The sequence below is a fragment of the Chaetodon trifascialis genome, chromosome 6, assembly GCF_039877785.1.
Source record: "Chaetodon trifascialis isolate fChaTrf1 chromosome 6, fChaTrf1.hap1, whole genome shotgun sequence".
Lineage (NCBI taxonomy): Eukaryota > Metazoa > Chordata > Actinopteri > Chaetodontiformes > Chaetodontidae > Chaetodon > Chaetodon trifascialis.
In genome coordinates, this window is record NC_092061.1 from 13,583,538 (window position 1) to 13,595,748 (window position 12,211).

General features: G+C 39.4%; 2 protein-coding genes across 3 annotated transcripts; both read right to left on the minus strand.

Annotated features, from left to right (window-relative positions):
• Window positions 1-1,599: 1,599 nt before the first annotated feature.
• On the minus strand, window positions 1,600-5,767 carry LOC139332316 (gamma-glutamyl hydrolase). The gene is made up of 9 exons (XM_070964162.1): window positions 5,584-5,767; window positions 5,346-5,460; window positions 4,880-4,930; window positions 4,672-4,756; window positions 4,009-4,147; window positions 3,625-3,731; window positions 3,000-3,093; window positions 2,751-2,888; window positions 1,600-1,922 (listed from the first exon to the last, which is right to left on the minus strand). The coding sequence occupies exons 1-9, from the start codon at window positions 5,699-5,701 to the stop codon at window positions 1,804-1,806; spliced, it is 966 nt and encodes a 321-aa protein (XP_070820263.1). The 5' UTR covers window positions 5,702-5,767; the 3' UTR covers window positions 1,600-1,803.
• A 1,671-nt stretch (window positions 5,768-7,438) lies between these two features.
• nmrk1 (nicotinamide riboside kinase 1) lies at window positions 7,439-11,769 on the minus strand. Of its 2 annotated transcripts, none has more exons than XM_070964164.1 (8): window positions 11,609-11,769; window positions 10,107-10,197; window positions 9,951-9,999; window positions 9,601-9,769; window positions 8,809-8,880; window positions 8,585-8,691; window positions 8,315-8,398; window positions 7,439-7,889 (listed from the first exon to the last, which is right to left on the minus strand). In XM_070964164.1, exons 1-8 carry the CDS (start codon window positions 11,635-11,637, stop codon window positions 7,879-7,881), a joined length of 612 nt encoding a protein of 203 aa, XP_070820265.1. In that variant the 5' UTR covers window positions 11,638-11,769; the 3' UTR covers window positions 7,439-7,878. The 2 variants fall into 2 exon arrangements, with proteins under 2 accessions (XP_070820265.1, XP_070820264.1); XM_070964163.1 differs by having other exon boundaries at window positions 7,778-7,889; window positions 8,294-8,398; window positions 11,609-11,758.
• Between the last annotated feature and the right edge of the window lie 442 nt (window positions 11,770-12,211).

Here is a 12,211-nt window from a genome sequence, read left to right on the forward strand (position 1 = left end):
GACTGACGTGCGGCGAAGCCAATCGTCGGCTCGTGTGCTGTGACGGCCTGGCTCTTTTCTGCCTTCATTTACTTACGCATGTGTGTTTTACAGGCTGATTAATTAAGGGACAAAATCAGTGACACGATTTTAAAACTACTGAGGTCATGAGATTAACTCTCTCTTTACAGACCCTCTGTGGTGAACTCCCCCCTGAAGGGAATTTAGCCGTGGGGCCCCTGCTGACCCCCACACTTCACTGTGCATTGTGTGTGTGTCAAACTAGAGGTGAAACAATAAGTCGATTAATTAATGAGTCAGTTAACAGAAAAGCCATCTTTTTCTATCCTGATGATCACTTTATTATTTAAAGTTCTCCTCCAGGCATGTTTTCAAGTAAAACACTCTGCTATGATTGATGTTTTGTTCAACATGATTTTTCCACATAAAATGTAAAAAAAAAATCATTTCTGAAAAAGAGGCTGGAAGCATATCTAATGTTTGAGCCTCTCTAGTAACAAACTGCACAGATAAAAGAAATTATAGTCAAGGTCAGACATTTTTGGAGACATAAAGATTCCTTATCAAAGTCTGTCTTATGTGATAATAAATTGAATATATTCTAAATTGTCTCACTGTGTTATGTCGGATAAATAAGATGATCATTGGTAAATGGTAAATCTACTCCTTTAACCCTGGTCTGACATTGCTAAGACGAGCATACAAGCATGAGCTTCTTATCCATGATGAACGCCACCTTCTGTGCAGTGATAAGGTCAGTGGGTGTAGTTCGGTACAAAGAAAACAGTTTGTGCTTACAACAATGTCTGTTGCTTATCTTGAGTAAACGGGTCATGATTTCTGGAAAGACACCTTGCTGTTGAGCATTTATTTCAAATGCACTTTCTTGGCACTCTGAGCAACACAATCAGGCGTCATCTAGTTCCAGTAAATACAAGAAAATATACAGCCGACAGCTGCAGAGCTTGGCAACTCACGCAAAACAATCTAGATGGGAAAGTAGCACAACAGATAAGAAGGAAAAATGTATTGGATTTTGGGGTGAAATGTCCCTTTAACCCCCTATCATTTCAGCTCATACTGTGCTTTAAACCCTTTAAATAATGAAAGGAAATATTGAATCCTTTATTACTTTAGGCTGAAGGTTCATTCTTGACCTTGAAGATACTGAACGGACATTGTGGTGAGATTGTTTGGTCAACTGCTGCTTCCAAGGTCAACACTGACATTTCAGTCTCAAGCCTTTCCATGGAGGAGAAATCCATATAAAGCACACAAAATGGGGATCTGAACATCTACAGCTCCATGATAACTGCATCTGCTGATGAACATCATGTGGTATGACTGAAAGCTCCAGAAAAAGATACTAAGTGGACCCTGTGGTTTGGTCACATTCTTTATCGCTGTATTAATCTATATTTTATTTATTTATTTATTTTTTTAATCTGTTAACAGCCTGTGAAGGTTATCTACCAAACATTGACTTTAATTGCAGAATGTAAAGTCCTTTCAGGTTATTAAAACTCAGACAAAATACAGTCACCCTCACTAAAGTCAATGGGAGGTACAACACTGGACAAAACGACCATGAAAAAAACATCCACACACTTCTTTTCCCTCAAAGGCACAAAAAAAATCTGAGCTTATTTATGTAAAAATGCACTTTTTAATAACAACAACAGCATACAAAAGTGTGAGCAAAACAACAAGTGCTGGTGCTGAAACCTCTCCTCAGTGTGATGGAAATGATCGAGTGCTTAAAATCAGTTTCAGGTTTCGTTTCAAGGCCGAGCTGTGAGACACTCAGAAGAAGTAGACCTGTTCGTATGGTGTGAAGTTTGCAGCATAGACGGGCATGTAGTTATAAATCAGTGACGAAGCCTCTTCCTCAGGATTGTCAAACTGATGTAAACTTCTCCTTCCTAAACAAAGCAGAAGTGAGATGCATGTGATTACAGGAGGATGGAATACAACAGAAGACATGAATCATTTCCACGTGGAAACTGGGTCAAACAGTCTTCGATGTAATATCTGTGAGGTATTTTGGTATAATTGGAAAGAATTATAATGTGATTTCCCCAACAACATCTATTTAATTATCTGTTTTTCTAATTCTAGTATATTAATCATGTTAATCTCCTCTTTTAGTCTATCATATCTGAATTAATTTCTACTTGGATCTCTGCATGTTGAATGAATTTATATTGCAGTACCAATATCTATTGAATTGAGTAGTAACTATGGTGAATCGAGGTACTGCCTCATACTAATGCAACAATGATATAAAAATAATATATTTACATAAAGATTCCTGCTAATTGATTCGCAACATTGCCAATAATAGTCATAGGAAAAAAATGGCAGACAAAACATCTCAGCATATGTATCTTTCAGCTCAGTGTCAAACAGCTCCAGGGTTGATTAATACAGATGAAATCTTTAGTCGTGTAACTTTTCAATGTTTTCAATCAATGTAGATTGTGATATAGTAATTCTCAATTCAATTGAGAACCTTTATAAGTAAAATAAGCAGGTGTGCATGAACATGTGTGGCTAATCCAGTGTATTAAATACCTTAAAACAAATCAAGGTACTTCATTTGATGCAAACCTCATTGATGAGCTAAACGGCCCTCAGTATGAACAGTGTGACAAAATCTCTGCCTCACGGTCTATCATCACATCCCACAGCCAGGGCTGATACCCAGTGATACCATCAGTGATTATTAGTATTGATAATGTGCTTCTTACCTTCTTCAACAAAAAACTCAGCCAGCAGAGAAGATAACTGAACAGCGTGAAGGGAGTGAGGGAAGTTCAGCTTTGTGTCCCACTGAAAACGATTCACCTCTGGGTGCCACTGTACTCCATAGAAGGGATATCGCTTACCTGGCAATGTATGTACACATATATAGTTATACAATATATATAGCTGTTATGACGACTCATTACAGAGCAGCGATTAAATTTGTCCAATGAATGTGAAAATAATCTTGTAACCTTCGATGGTTGAGACAAAGTTGGCTCCGTTCTCAGCAACGTTTGTAGACAGGATGGAGAAGAAACTCTGCAGCCTCTGATTTTCATGGAAGGTCTGCAAGATCATTTGTCTTATTAGTCCTGGTAGTTATCATTTCTTCCCTTTCATTATTATTATTTTAATGCTCCATATTGTATAGAATATTTTATATTTGTAACAATAAATGCTTTGTTGTTTTTGTGCCTTCTTTCGATGCTGTGACTCTTTGCTTTCACTGCGTGGCATCAGTGAAGTTTATCTTATCTATGTATCTTAAGTACATGAACAAAAACACTCATCTTTCTGCACACTGTGTACAGTCTTCCTTTGCTGGAGAATTGAGTGGCCCAAGGTTCACTGTGCAATTTGTGGAGAAAAACTCTTAACTGCTCAATGAGTACCTGCAGATTGTTCATATACATATAGAAATGTATGTCTGTACTGTATGTCTCATTAAGCTCCTGCTGAGTCAAAAGTTTCAGCCTGTGTAACAGAAAGTCTCTGTCAGTCTCTGATTTTCTTTCTCAGCATAAAAACAAGACAAAACCCAGAGGGGAAGTGAAACATACTGTACAGTGCCGTGGTCACAAGAGGGATTTACTGTACCTGCACTGTAAGTCCATAGTGGTGAAAGTTGCCTGTCAGAGGTTCTTGGGTCAAAGCCGTCATAAGCTCTTTGGGGAAACCCTCGAACATCCTACTGGAGCTGGCCTCTGCAGGGAGACAGGCAGAGGGTTAAATAAACGCTACAATCTAAGTTAAATCATCAAACAAGGGCATTACTATGAGGAGGAAGTCCATTTTGAGGCCAAAAGCACCATCCGATTTGTAACTTGCTTCTACTGACACCAATTGGTACAATTCAGTACATGCAGGTTAGCAGAAAATGATAGAATCCACCTTATTCTTACTTACAACATATTCCCTTAATTCAACATGTAAATCGAGGCTGAGGCTGCACATAAAGACATTAATGCAGTCCGTTATAACCTGTGGTGAGGTTGAGGGGCAACGACACATTAACAGCCGTGGTGTTTGTCAGCAGACTTTCACCGGCCACCAGAACAGTCAGCAGCTGCATGCCCATGCATGTACCCCAGATGGGGAAGAAGTCCCCGGCATTATTGGCCTGGAACACACACACACACACACACACACACACACACACACACGCACACACACACACGCACGCACGCAAAGTCAGACTTTTTATTTTGTCGTGTCAGAAACAATAAAACAACACTGTGCCAATTCCTTAGGACGAAATCAGTAAATATAACAATTTCATATCAAATATATTAGTATCCAGTGCAGTGTTTTATGGATTTATTGTATGTTATAGCATAAAAATCTAAGAATAGAAAAGTAATAGCAGAAAAAACTAAATGTAGTGGATAAAAAGTTGAATGATTCTCTTACAAATTGAAAATACTCAAGTTGGTTGTAAGAACAGATCTGTAAAATCCACAGTACTTGAGTAAATTCCCTCTGGTTTCCATCCATTTAAAAGATTTGAAAGACAGATAGCAAACAGAAAGAGGATATAGGAATGATAGTAGATAGAAGATACATAATAGTGAGACACACAGAGACAGACAGACAGTTCCAGCCCTTCAGGGAGAAACGGTGAAAATAATAATATGCTGTACAAACCCTCAGAGCGAGTGTGTAAAAAATCTTCGCCACCTTGGCAAAGTCTGACCTCTCCAAATCCACGGCTCCCCCGATGAGAAGCAAGCTAAGCAGACACCACACAGTTAAGAGCAGTGACAGACTGAGTGGCGACTGAGAACAGTAAAAAGCACTTTGTGAATTAACTGAATACATAAATCTGAAACACAGTTAACGTGATACAACTCACCCATTTATCTGCCTGAAGATGTTTTTATATTCAGCTGTAGTAAGAGTCAATCTGTCAAACAAACAATGTTTTCTCACTGTATTATTTTACACAGAAGTACAGAAGAACAAAGGAAACCGGGTGACAGAAAAATCTTCTCCTTTTTGTACGAGCAGCAAATATCAACAGCGACGTGGTGAGCAAAGAGTAAATTAAATCACAGCTTAACAACATGCAAATAATGTCAATTACAGATCCAAGCAGGCTGCATTTAAAAGTCTTAAATAACTGTGAAATATAACCGCCTAAAGAAGCCCTATATGCATATCTACTCTGCAGCTTAATAAAGTGAATTAGAACTGTTGTTAACAGGCAGAATTTCTCCCAGTACATGCTTACCTGCTAGCTGAAACTGACAGATCATATATAAAAAAGCTCCAGTTAAATGTGTCACGAGGCCTATCTTTAACTGTTACAAACAACCCACCTGATAGGCATCACTCTGCTGCCCCCAGACTCAATGTATTTCACGTAGGAGGCAGGTATGTAGGTCTTCCCAAACGGTTTCATGACTTCATCTGAAACTATCTGAGTCAAAATACCTGTGGGACAAAAACACAGCAGCTGTTAACACACAGAGCAGCTACAAAGAAACTGCTGCTTGCTCTGTATTTGAAATGTCGGCCTCTCCTAAACTCTTCTGAGTAGTTGTACATGTCACTTACCGATCACAGGTCTGTTGTTTACAGCCTCCTGGTTGAGTTTAGTTAGCATAGCTTTGCTGCAGCAGAAGCAGCCAGCAAAAACCAAACACGCATATGCTGAAAATCCTGTTTTAGGCATCTTTTCACCTCAATTATTTAGTAGCAGCAACCGAGCAAGGCTTAATTCAGTATTTAAAAGGTGCAAAGCTGTTGGAGAGTATCGATTTACAAAAGAAGCTGCAGCAGACTTATATACATGTCGTGATAGAGGAGGATATAGTCAGTACAGGGAAGTGAGGAATGCCCAGGTTTACATGCAATGACTCTTCTACTGCACATTCCTGTCAGGCAAGTTGACTGCTGCTGAGGTAGACAGAAATATTCTGCTGACAGCACGGACTTTTTGGTAAAATTCTTATCGTTTTGTGTGGTGGGAAACAATGCAGCTTGGTCAGGGGAGGGTTTTGCAATAAAGTTCACAGAACATCTCAGGTCACGCGGCACAAAGGATTCAGTGTGCGGTCAAACAAGTTTCAGGCTAAGAATGAATGTAGGATTTTTATTCATAGGGTGTGAGAGGCCGGGAGATTACTGCAGAGGTGTGCACAGATGAACTCAGGCCAAAGTTTTCTTAAAGGGCAGAGTCAGGTTTTGCTGATAAAGACTCATGGCTGCTGCAATGGTTTCTGTTCATTTATAATAAGTGAACGATTAGACCTTTCTCTAATAATGCTGTGTAGACATTTTTGAGAACATCTGGAGCGAAATGACATCTCACTGATGCAACACTTTCCAAAAAAAAAAAAAAAAAGCTACTGTATTAGGCAAAACTTTTACACAGATTGGGTAACAGATGGAGACAAATGTCATAACAACTGAGCAAAACACATCCACTGATGAGGACTGTGAGGTGTGCTTGAGTTAAGATGAATCTGTCACAGTCAGGTTTCCTCTGGTTGTATGAAGAAGGGAAAATGATTCATTAATTCATATCAAACATCCCTTTCATCCTGCATATTCACCTCTGTTGTAGGCCTAATCTGTGGGTGAGAGAAAGAAAGAGAGTGACAATTAAAAGATCTTTAGAAGACAATGATTCATGAAACTCCATCAGATCTAGGGCACAAACAGCAGTCTGTCCCAGGCTGGTGTTAACACATATTTAGATGAGGTAGTAAAATGGTCTGTTTCTATTTCTGAGTTAAATTAAGATGCATCAGTGGACTTGAATCAGCAGAAATGTGCATTAAGTCACTCGTGTGTGTGCATGTGTGTCCCTGTGGGGGAGCCGGTCGAGCGCCAGTGTGAACAACACAAGCTCAGTAAAAAAAAAAAAAACTTGCTTTTTTTTCATGTAGCTGGTAGTAAATTACTCACTCACAGTAGCAGTCACTGATTGCGTAACATTCAACCCCTTGATCTATTTTTTTTTATATCATTAAATATACAAAAATCACTGCAAGCCTTCACACCGAGGCTCAATTAGCAACTATGCAAAGTGGGAAACAGCATCACCAGGGCCCCCATGGGACCCAAGAGTGTTAGATTGATTGCATGTGAGTTGGATTTGGCAATTTGATGAATATGTTAAGGAATTTCCGCCACTAAAATACAATAAGAACAATTAAAAAACACGACTTTTTCAACACAAGTGTTAAAATGTGACTGTTGTAATGTGCCTGTCTTTGTCACATGCTGATCAGAGTTGAACAGTTTTAAATTTAGGTCATGGAGTCGTCTGTTTCCAGCGTATCACACTGAACCACCAGGTGGAGACAAACTGCCACTAATGGTTCAGATATGCAGATGTTCGTCAATTGAGCTCTGCAGTTGTACACAAGAAGCTGTTGCCAAGTATTTCACCAAACCAGAGTATGCAACGATCACTGTTTAATATGTGTAATATACAAATATGAGAGAAAGTCTTTTCAACTGATCTGGGCACTTTGTTAAATTACAAGTTCAGGTCTTATATGGAGGTACATATGCGGTTAGACGGAAAAGGATCATCAACCTTCTAAAGTCACAGAAACTTATAACATATATTTATGTTTCACAGATTGCATCCTAAACATAAAATATGTCCATTACTGTCATGGCAAAGACATCAGGTTCACTGAGAGTCCAGTCTCCACGTGGACAATTCTCATCCAGTTTTTTTCAAGTCTTGTCAGTAATACTAACTACATAGATATTACATACACATTAGTATATTCACACAAAGTATGAATATAGTCTTTCCAAAAAATGCACTTTGCATCAATGGCAGCAACAGTCTCCATCTTCAAAAGGCAAACAGACGAAACTCCGACCACTTCAGTCTCTCTCTGCAAACAGAATACACCAAATAAAAAAGAACAGTTATTTTGAACAGTGCATGCCTTACATTCATGAGCAAAACACAGATTTGGTAGAAAGCTGTATGATTTGTCTTCTGTTTAACGTTGTTTACCACTGTCTGGCTTTATTAGTAGTAGTATGCTCACATTGCAAATTGAAAATATCAGTATGCATATGAAACAACACTTGATTTGTGCTCTGGATGTACACCCACAATGCAACGTGCAAGGCTAATTTAAGCACTGCTCACACCAGCAAAAATGTTAATGATTTGCTCCAGAAATATCTAGGAAAACATGAAATGCAGTAAATCTCTGGAAAGACATTTAGTTGTCTCTTTGAAGTTTTAATGTCAGAGGAGTCCAACAAAAGAAAAGTGTGTTAATCATACCGCAGCCTGACTGCAGCTTACCCCTGAGCCTTTCGATTTCCTGACAAACATCCTCACACACAGCAGCCAGCAGCTCTTCCTTTGGCTCCAGTCCATCCAGAAATACTGAATAAAACAGATACGGAACAAATAGCTGTCATTTATTTTATTATCTAATACAGGTATATCTGCTGCAGTGCTAACAGTCACATTCTTTCTCATCATTTTTTAAGGTCTCAACCACATAAATCTCAGGTTTTGTCCTATCAGCATCACATAATGCACACATGGCACCTGTGGCTGAACACTCACCGATTCCAGACACCATGCTCTCCATCTCCTGCCGGTTTTTCAGGTACATCGGCCAAACGTGTCCGTCAAAATAGCCTGGAGGATCAGGGGGCGTGTACACCCTCGAACTGTCAATCAAAGACCAGAGCAACAGAGAAGAAAACTTGAATGAACAAACCGTTTCTATTACTTTTAGGTTAACTGCAGCTCAAGCATAACATCCCCCTGATGATAAAAACTGACACCTTCGTCTCCTCTTGCAGACATCGTAAGGTATTTCCATGAAGTATCTTTTGTCAAATAGCTCATTCAGAGACCTGGGGAGGTAAAACACACACACACAAAACATCAGAAAATTACAGCATTATCAGCTAGAATACTATTACTATTATTAAGAGATGTGTTTGAATATGATTAAATAAATCCTGGGAATGGTTAACGCTTACGGTGAGAGATAAACCACAACTGAACAGTTACTTTCCCTCAACTTCAGTGGAAATCTCTACCTGAAGAACATAATATAAGAGTACAATATAAGAATTACATAATGTAATGATTGTGTCTATTTATGTCTGCAGTGTAATTTTTGGCTTGTGCATGTATTGTTTTTTAGTGACGCTTTATTTTAAAGGTATGTATATTTTCTAATCGTTTCCTCTTAAATTTCCTATAAAGAACTATGTAATTTGGTACTAATCAAAGCAAAAATAGGCTATGTTTATTTAATTTATTTCAATGAGCTGTGTTGTTGATTTCCAGAGGAACCTCCTTGAATGAAATATTACATTTGAACCTAAATACTTAGTCAGTATCCATTTATTGACAAAAACTTTATTTTCCATATTTGTTGCATTGTATGTATTCCAGTAGACAACCTTCCCATTTTGCATTTGTATTTCCTCTAAAATTAGGACCAAGTTACATAGTTCTCTTCTTAAAACTATTGGTCCATAAAATAAAGCACCAGCGATGCTTCACATGGAATCAAACTCTTAAGATTTCACACGCTGACATTATAACACAGTAACTTCACTTACCTGTAGTTGAAAATGAGGAAGCCTTCCACAATCAGCACAAACACCGCCTCATGGTCTGATTGTGCTGTGCGCTCTGGGTTCAGGCCGCGCTGCTTCAGGAACGACTCGGGATCCCTTCGCCACGAGTCGACGTCGCTCATCATCGTGTCCATGTGCAGAGCATCGAGCACTTCAACAGAACACGTCGACAAGGATTTTAACACCCCAGGTTGCTAAAACTCCCAAATTCCTAGCAAAAACACCAAGGATATGACCTCAGTGTGGCTGCTCCCCTACATCCACCCGAAAACATTATGATGTGCTCAAATTGTGTGTGTTTGAGGAGAAGTCGCTCTCCACATTGTCCTTACTGTCATATTGCTTAAACCCACTGCTGTCCACTGGCACCACAGAATCATCCTGAAGAAAAGAGCATCCTCTGTGATCACCCACGCTCCCATATTTCCATCATAACTTTGAAAGTGTGAAAAGCAGTGATGTGATTCGAAGGCTGCCTCATAGTCTACCTTAAAATATGAGTCCTGTGCAATGATGCAGCTGTTGGGTATCTGCTGATGTAGACTCTGAGAAAGAGTAGATTTTCCTCCATTGGTCATCCTGAGAGACAAACAGTACACTAATGTTAGTACTGACCCCTGGTGGTTTGCTGCTGCTGTGGTGTAGAAGTGAGAAATCACTGAGAAAATCAGCCAATATTATCACTGATATATCAGTGTTAATCATCCATCCTTCCATTTTCTGTACCGCCTATCCCTTTCGGGGTTGCAGGGGGGCTGGAGCCTATCCCAGCTGTCAACGGGCGAGAGGCGGAGTACACCGGTCGCCAGTCAATCACAGGGCAACATACATACAGACAACCATTCACACTCACACCTAGGGGCAATTTTAGAGTCACCATTTAATGAGCATGTTTTTGGTCTGTGGGAGGAAGCCGGAGTGCCTGGAGAGAGCCGGGCATGCAAGAACATGCAAACTTCACGCCTCGCCCACGCCCGGGGATCGAACCGGCAACCTTCTTGCTGTGAGGCACGCGCACTACCTGCTGTGCCACTGTGCAGTGTTAATCAGTGTACTGATTTTAACTGTAAAAGGTTCCATTCAGCACACTTTTTAAATAAAGGAAATGTAAAGGATCGTCATGAAGTTATTTGTTAATGTAAGAGAAAGAAGAATGACTAATGCTGTCAGAAATCACCAAAAACAGGCTAATGGTTTGTAATTGTAGTCAGTACACTGTTACATCACTGTGTTGTCCAAAGTGCAACAAACCTTTACCTGCTCACTGCTTTTCACACACATGTCACATTAGCAAATATTGGAAGAGAGGGTGAGAAATTCCTGCAGACTTTCAGCACTAAATCGACTGGAAATGCAACATTTCATCATGAGATCTTTGTCAAACATCCTGACTTTGTCTTCCTACACAGCTGCCTGCAGGATGTGCAACACTTCATTTGACATTAAGAAATACTGAAAACATCTGAGTTACACCTCGACTGAATGCTTTGCAGTGACAAACTGTGAATGCACTTACCAGCATTCCTGTGTACAGTGAATTGATGTCAGGAAAAAACAAAGAGCTCCTCGCACCTCCTATGAGTCTTTGCTGCCTCATGATTGTCACATGCTGTATTGATCTGCTGCCATCCCTGCTGCTCCCACTGCATGAAGTATGTCAGCCAACATTAACATGTGATGTAAAATTGGTGGAGAAAGCTCATTCATTTTCTGGTGCCTCTCTGTGACCTGTTGTCTTGTCACTTACACAATAAACCACCGAGAAGCATTTAGAACCTGAAACTGACAGTCTTGCACTGTAAAGGCTAAACGAAAAGTAATTTAAAAAACATGTGGTTGCACTTCATATACCTTGCACAGTGAAAAATGAAAGACTGCGAACTGAGGTCCAACAGGCTACCTGCAGGGAAAAATGTCGCAGGGAGAACAAGAACAGGCATGTGCCTGCAGGTCAACACACTACTGTTCACAACCCTACTTGCTTACTCACCCGCCAACTCCTACAACCAGTGTCTTCATTTCAGCTGGTTGTGGCTGCTCGCTGTAAAGTTTCTAAGATATAAAACTGGTAATAACAAAATAATTACTTGCACATGTACAGTTTACTGTAGTCCAGAGGCGTCTTGGATACCACCCCTGCAAAAAACACTCTGCGCTCACTCGCGCTTTTCCGCTATTGGACGCTCGTGATTCGCTGATGGGACTTCTACGTCAATTCACGACCTGCTCATTGAAAACAGCAACAACAAAAAACCCTGAAAACTGAAAACAAAGTAAAATATTAAGATAAATAATGTCATCTATTTATTAAATTAGAAAATGCAGTTTAAATAAAATGAAATAAGAAAGAATTAAATAAATCAAAATAATAAAAGAAACATCCAAACTTTAAAAAACGGATCTAATTAAAAGGGAAAAATATGTAATATAAATAATATATAGAAATGAGAATATCTTGATAAATGTTAAGACAAAGTAATAGAAAAAAAATTAAAAAATAAAAATAAAAACAAAAGACATACCTTACGCAGGGGAGAGAGAAATAAAAAGTTCTGCGCATGCGCAGCTGGACTTTTCCGCGTCGCCTTCAGTG

What these genes read in the sequence shown, in the direction of transcription:
- LOC139332316 (XM_070964162.1), bottom strand. Translation starts at nt 5,701, where the DNA reads ATGCCTAAAACAGGATTTTCAGCATATGCGTGTTTGGTTTTTGCTGGC. An exon ending in GCCCCTCAACCTCACCACAG is followed by an intron (nt 3,732 to 4,008) that starts GTTATAACGGAC and finishes GTCTCCCTGCAG; the next exon opens with AGGCCAGCTCCAGTAGGATG. An exon ending in CTTTGTCTCAACCATCGAAG is followed by an intron (nt 2,889 to 2,999) that starts GTTACAAGATTA and finishes ATACATTGCCAG; the next exon opens with GTAAGCGATATCCCTTCTAT.
- nmrk1 (XM_070964163.1), bottom strand. Translation starts at nt 11,637, where the DNA reads ATGAAGACACTGGTTGTAGGAGTTGGCGG. An exon ending in TTCCTCATTTTCAACTACAG is followed by an intron (nt 8,881 to 9,600) that starts GTAAGTGAAGTT and finishes TTACCTCCCCAG; the next exon opens with GTCTCTGAATGAGCTATTTG. An exon ending in GAGCATGGTGTCTGGAATCG is followed by an intron (nt 8,399 to 8,584) that starts GTGAGTGTTCAG and finishes TGTTTTATTCAG; the next exon opens with TATTTCTGGATGGACTGGAG.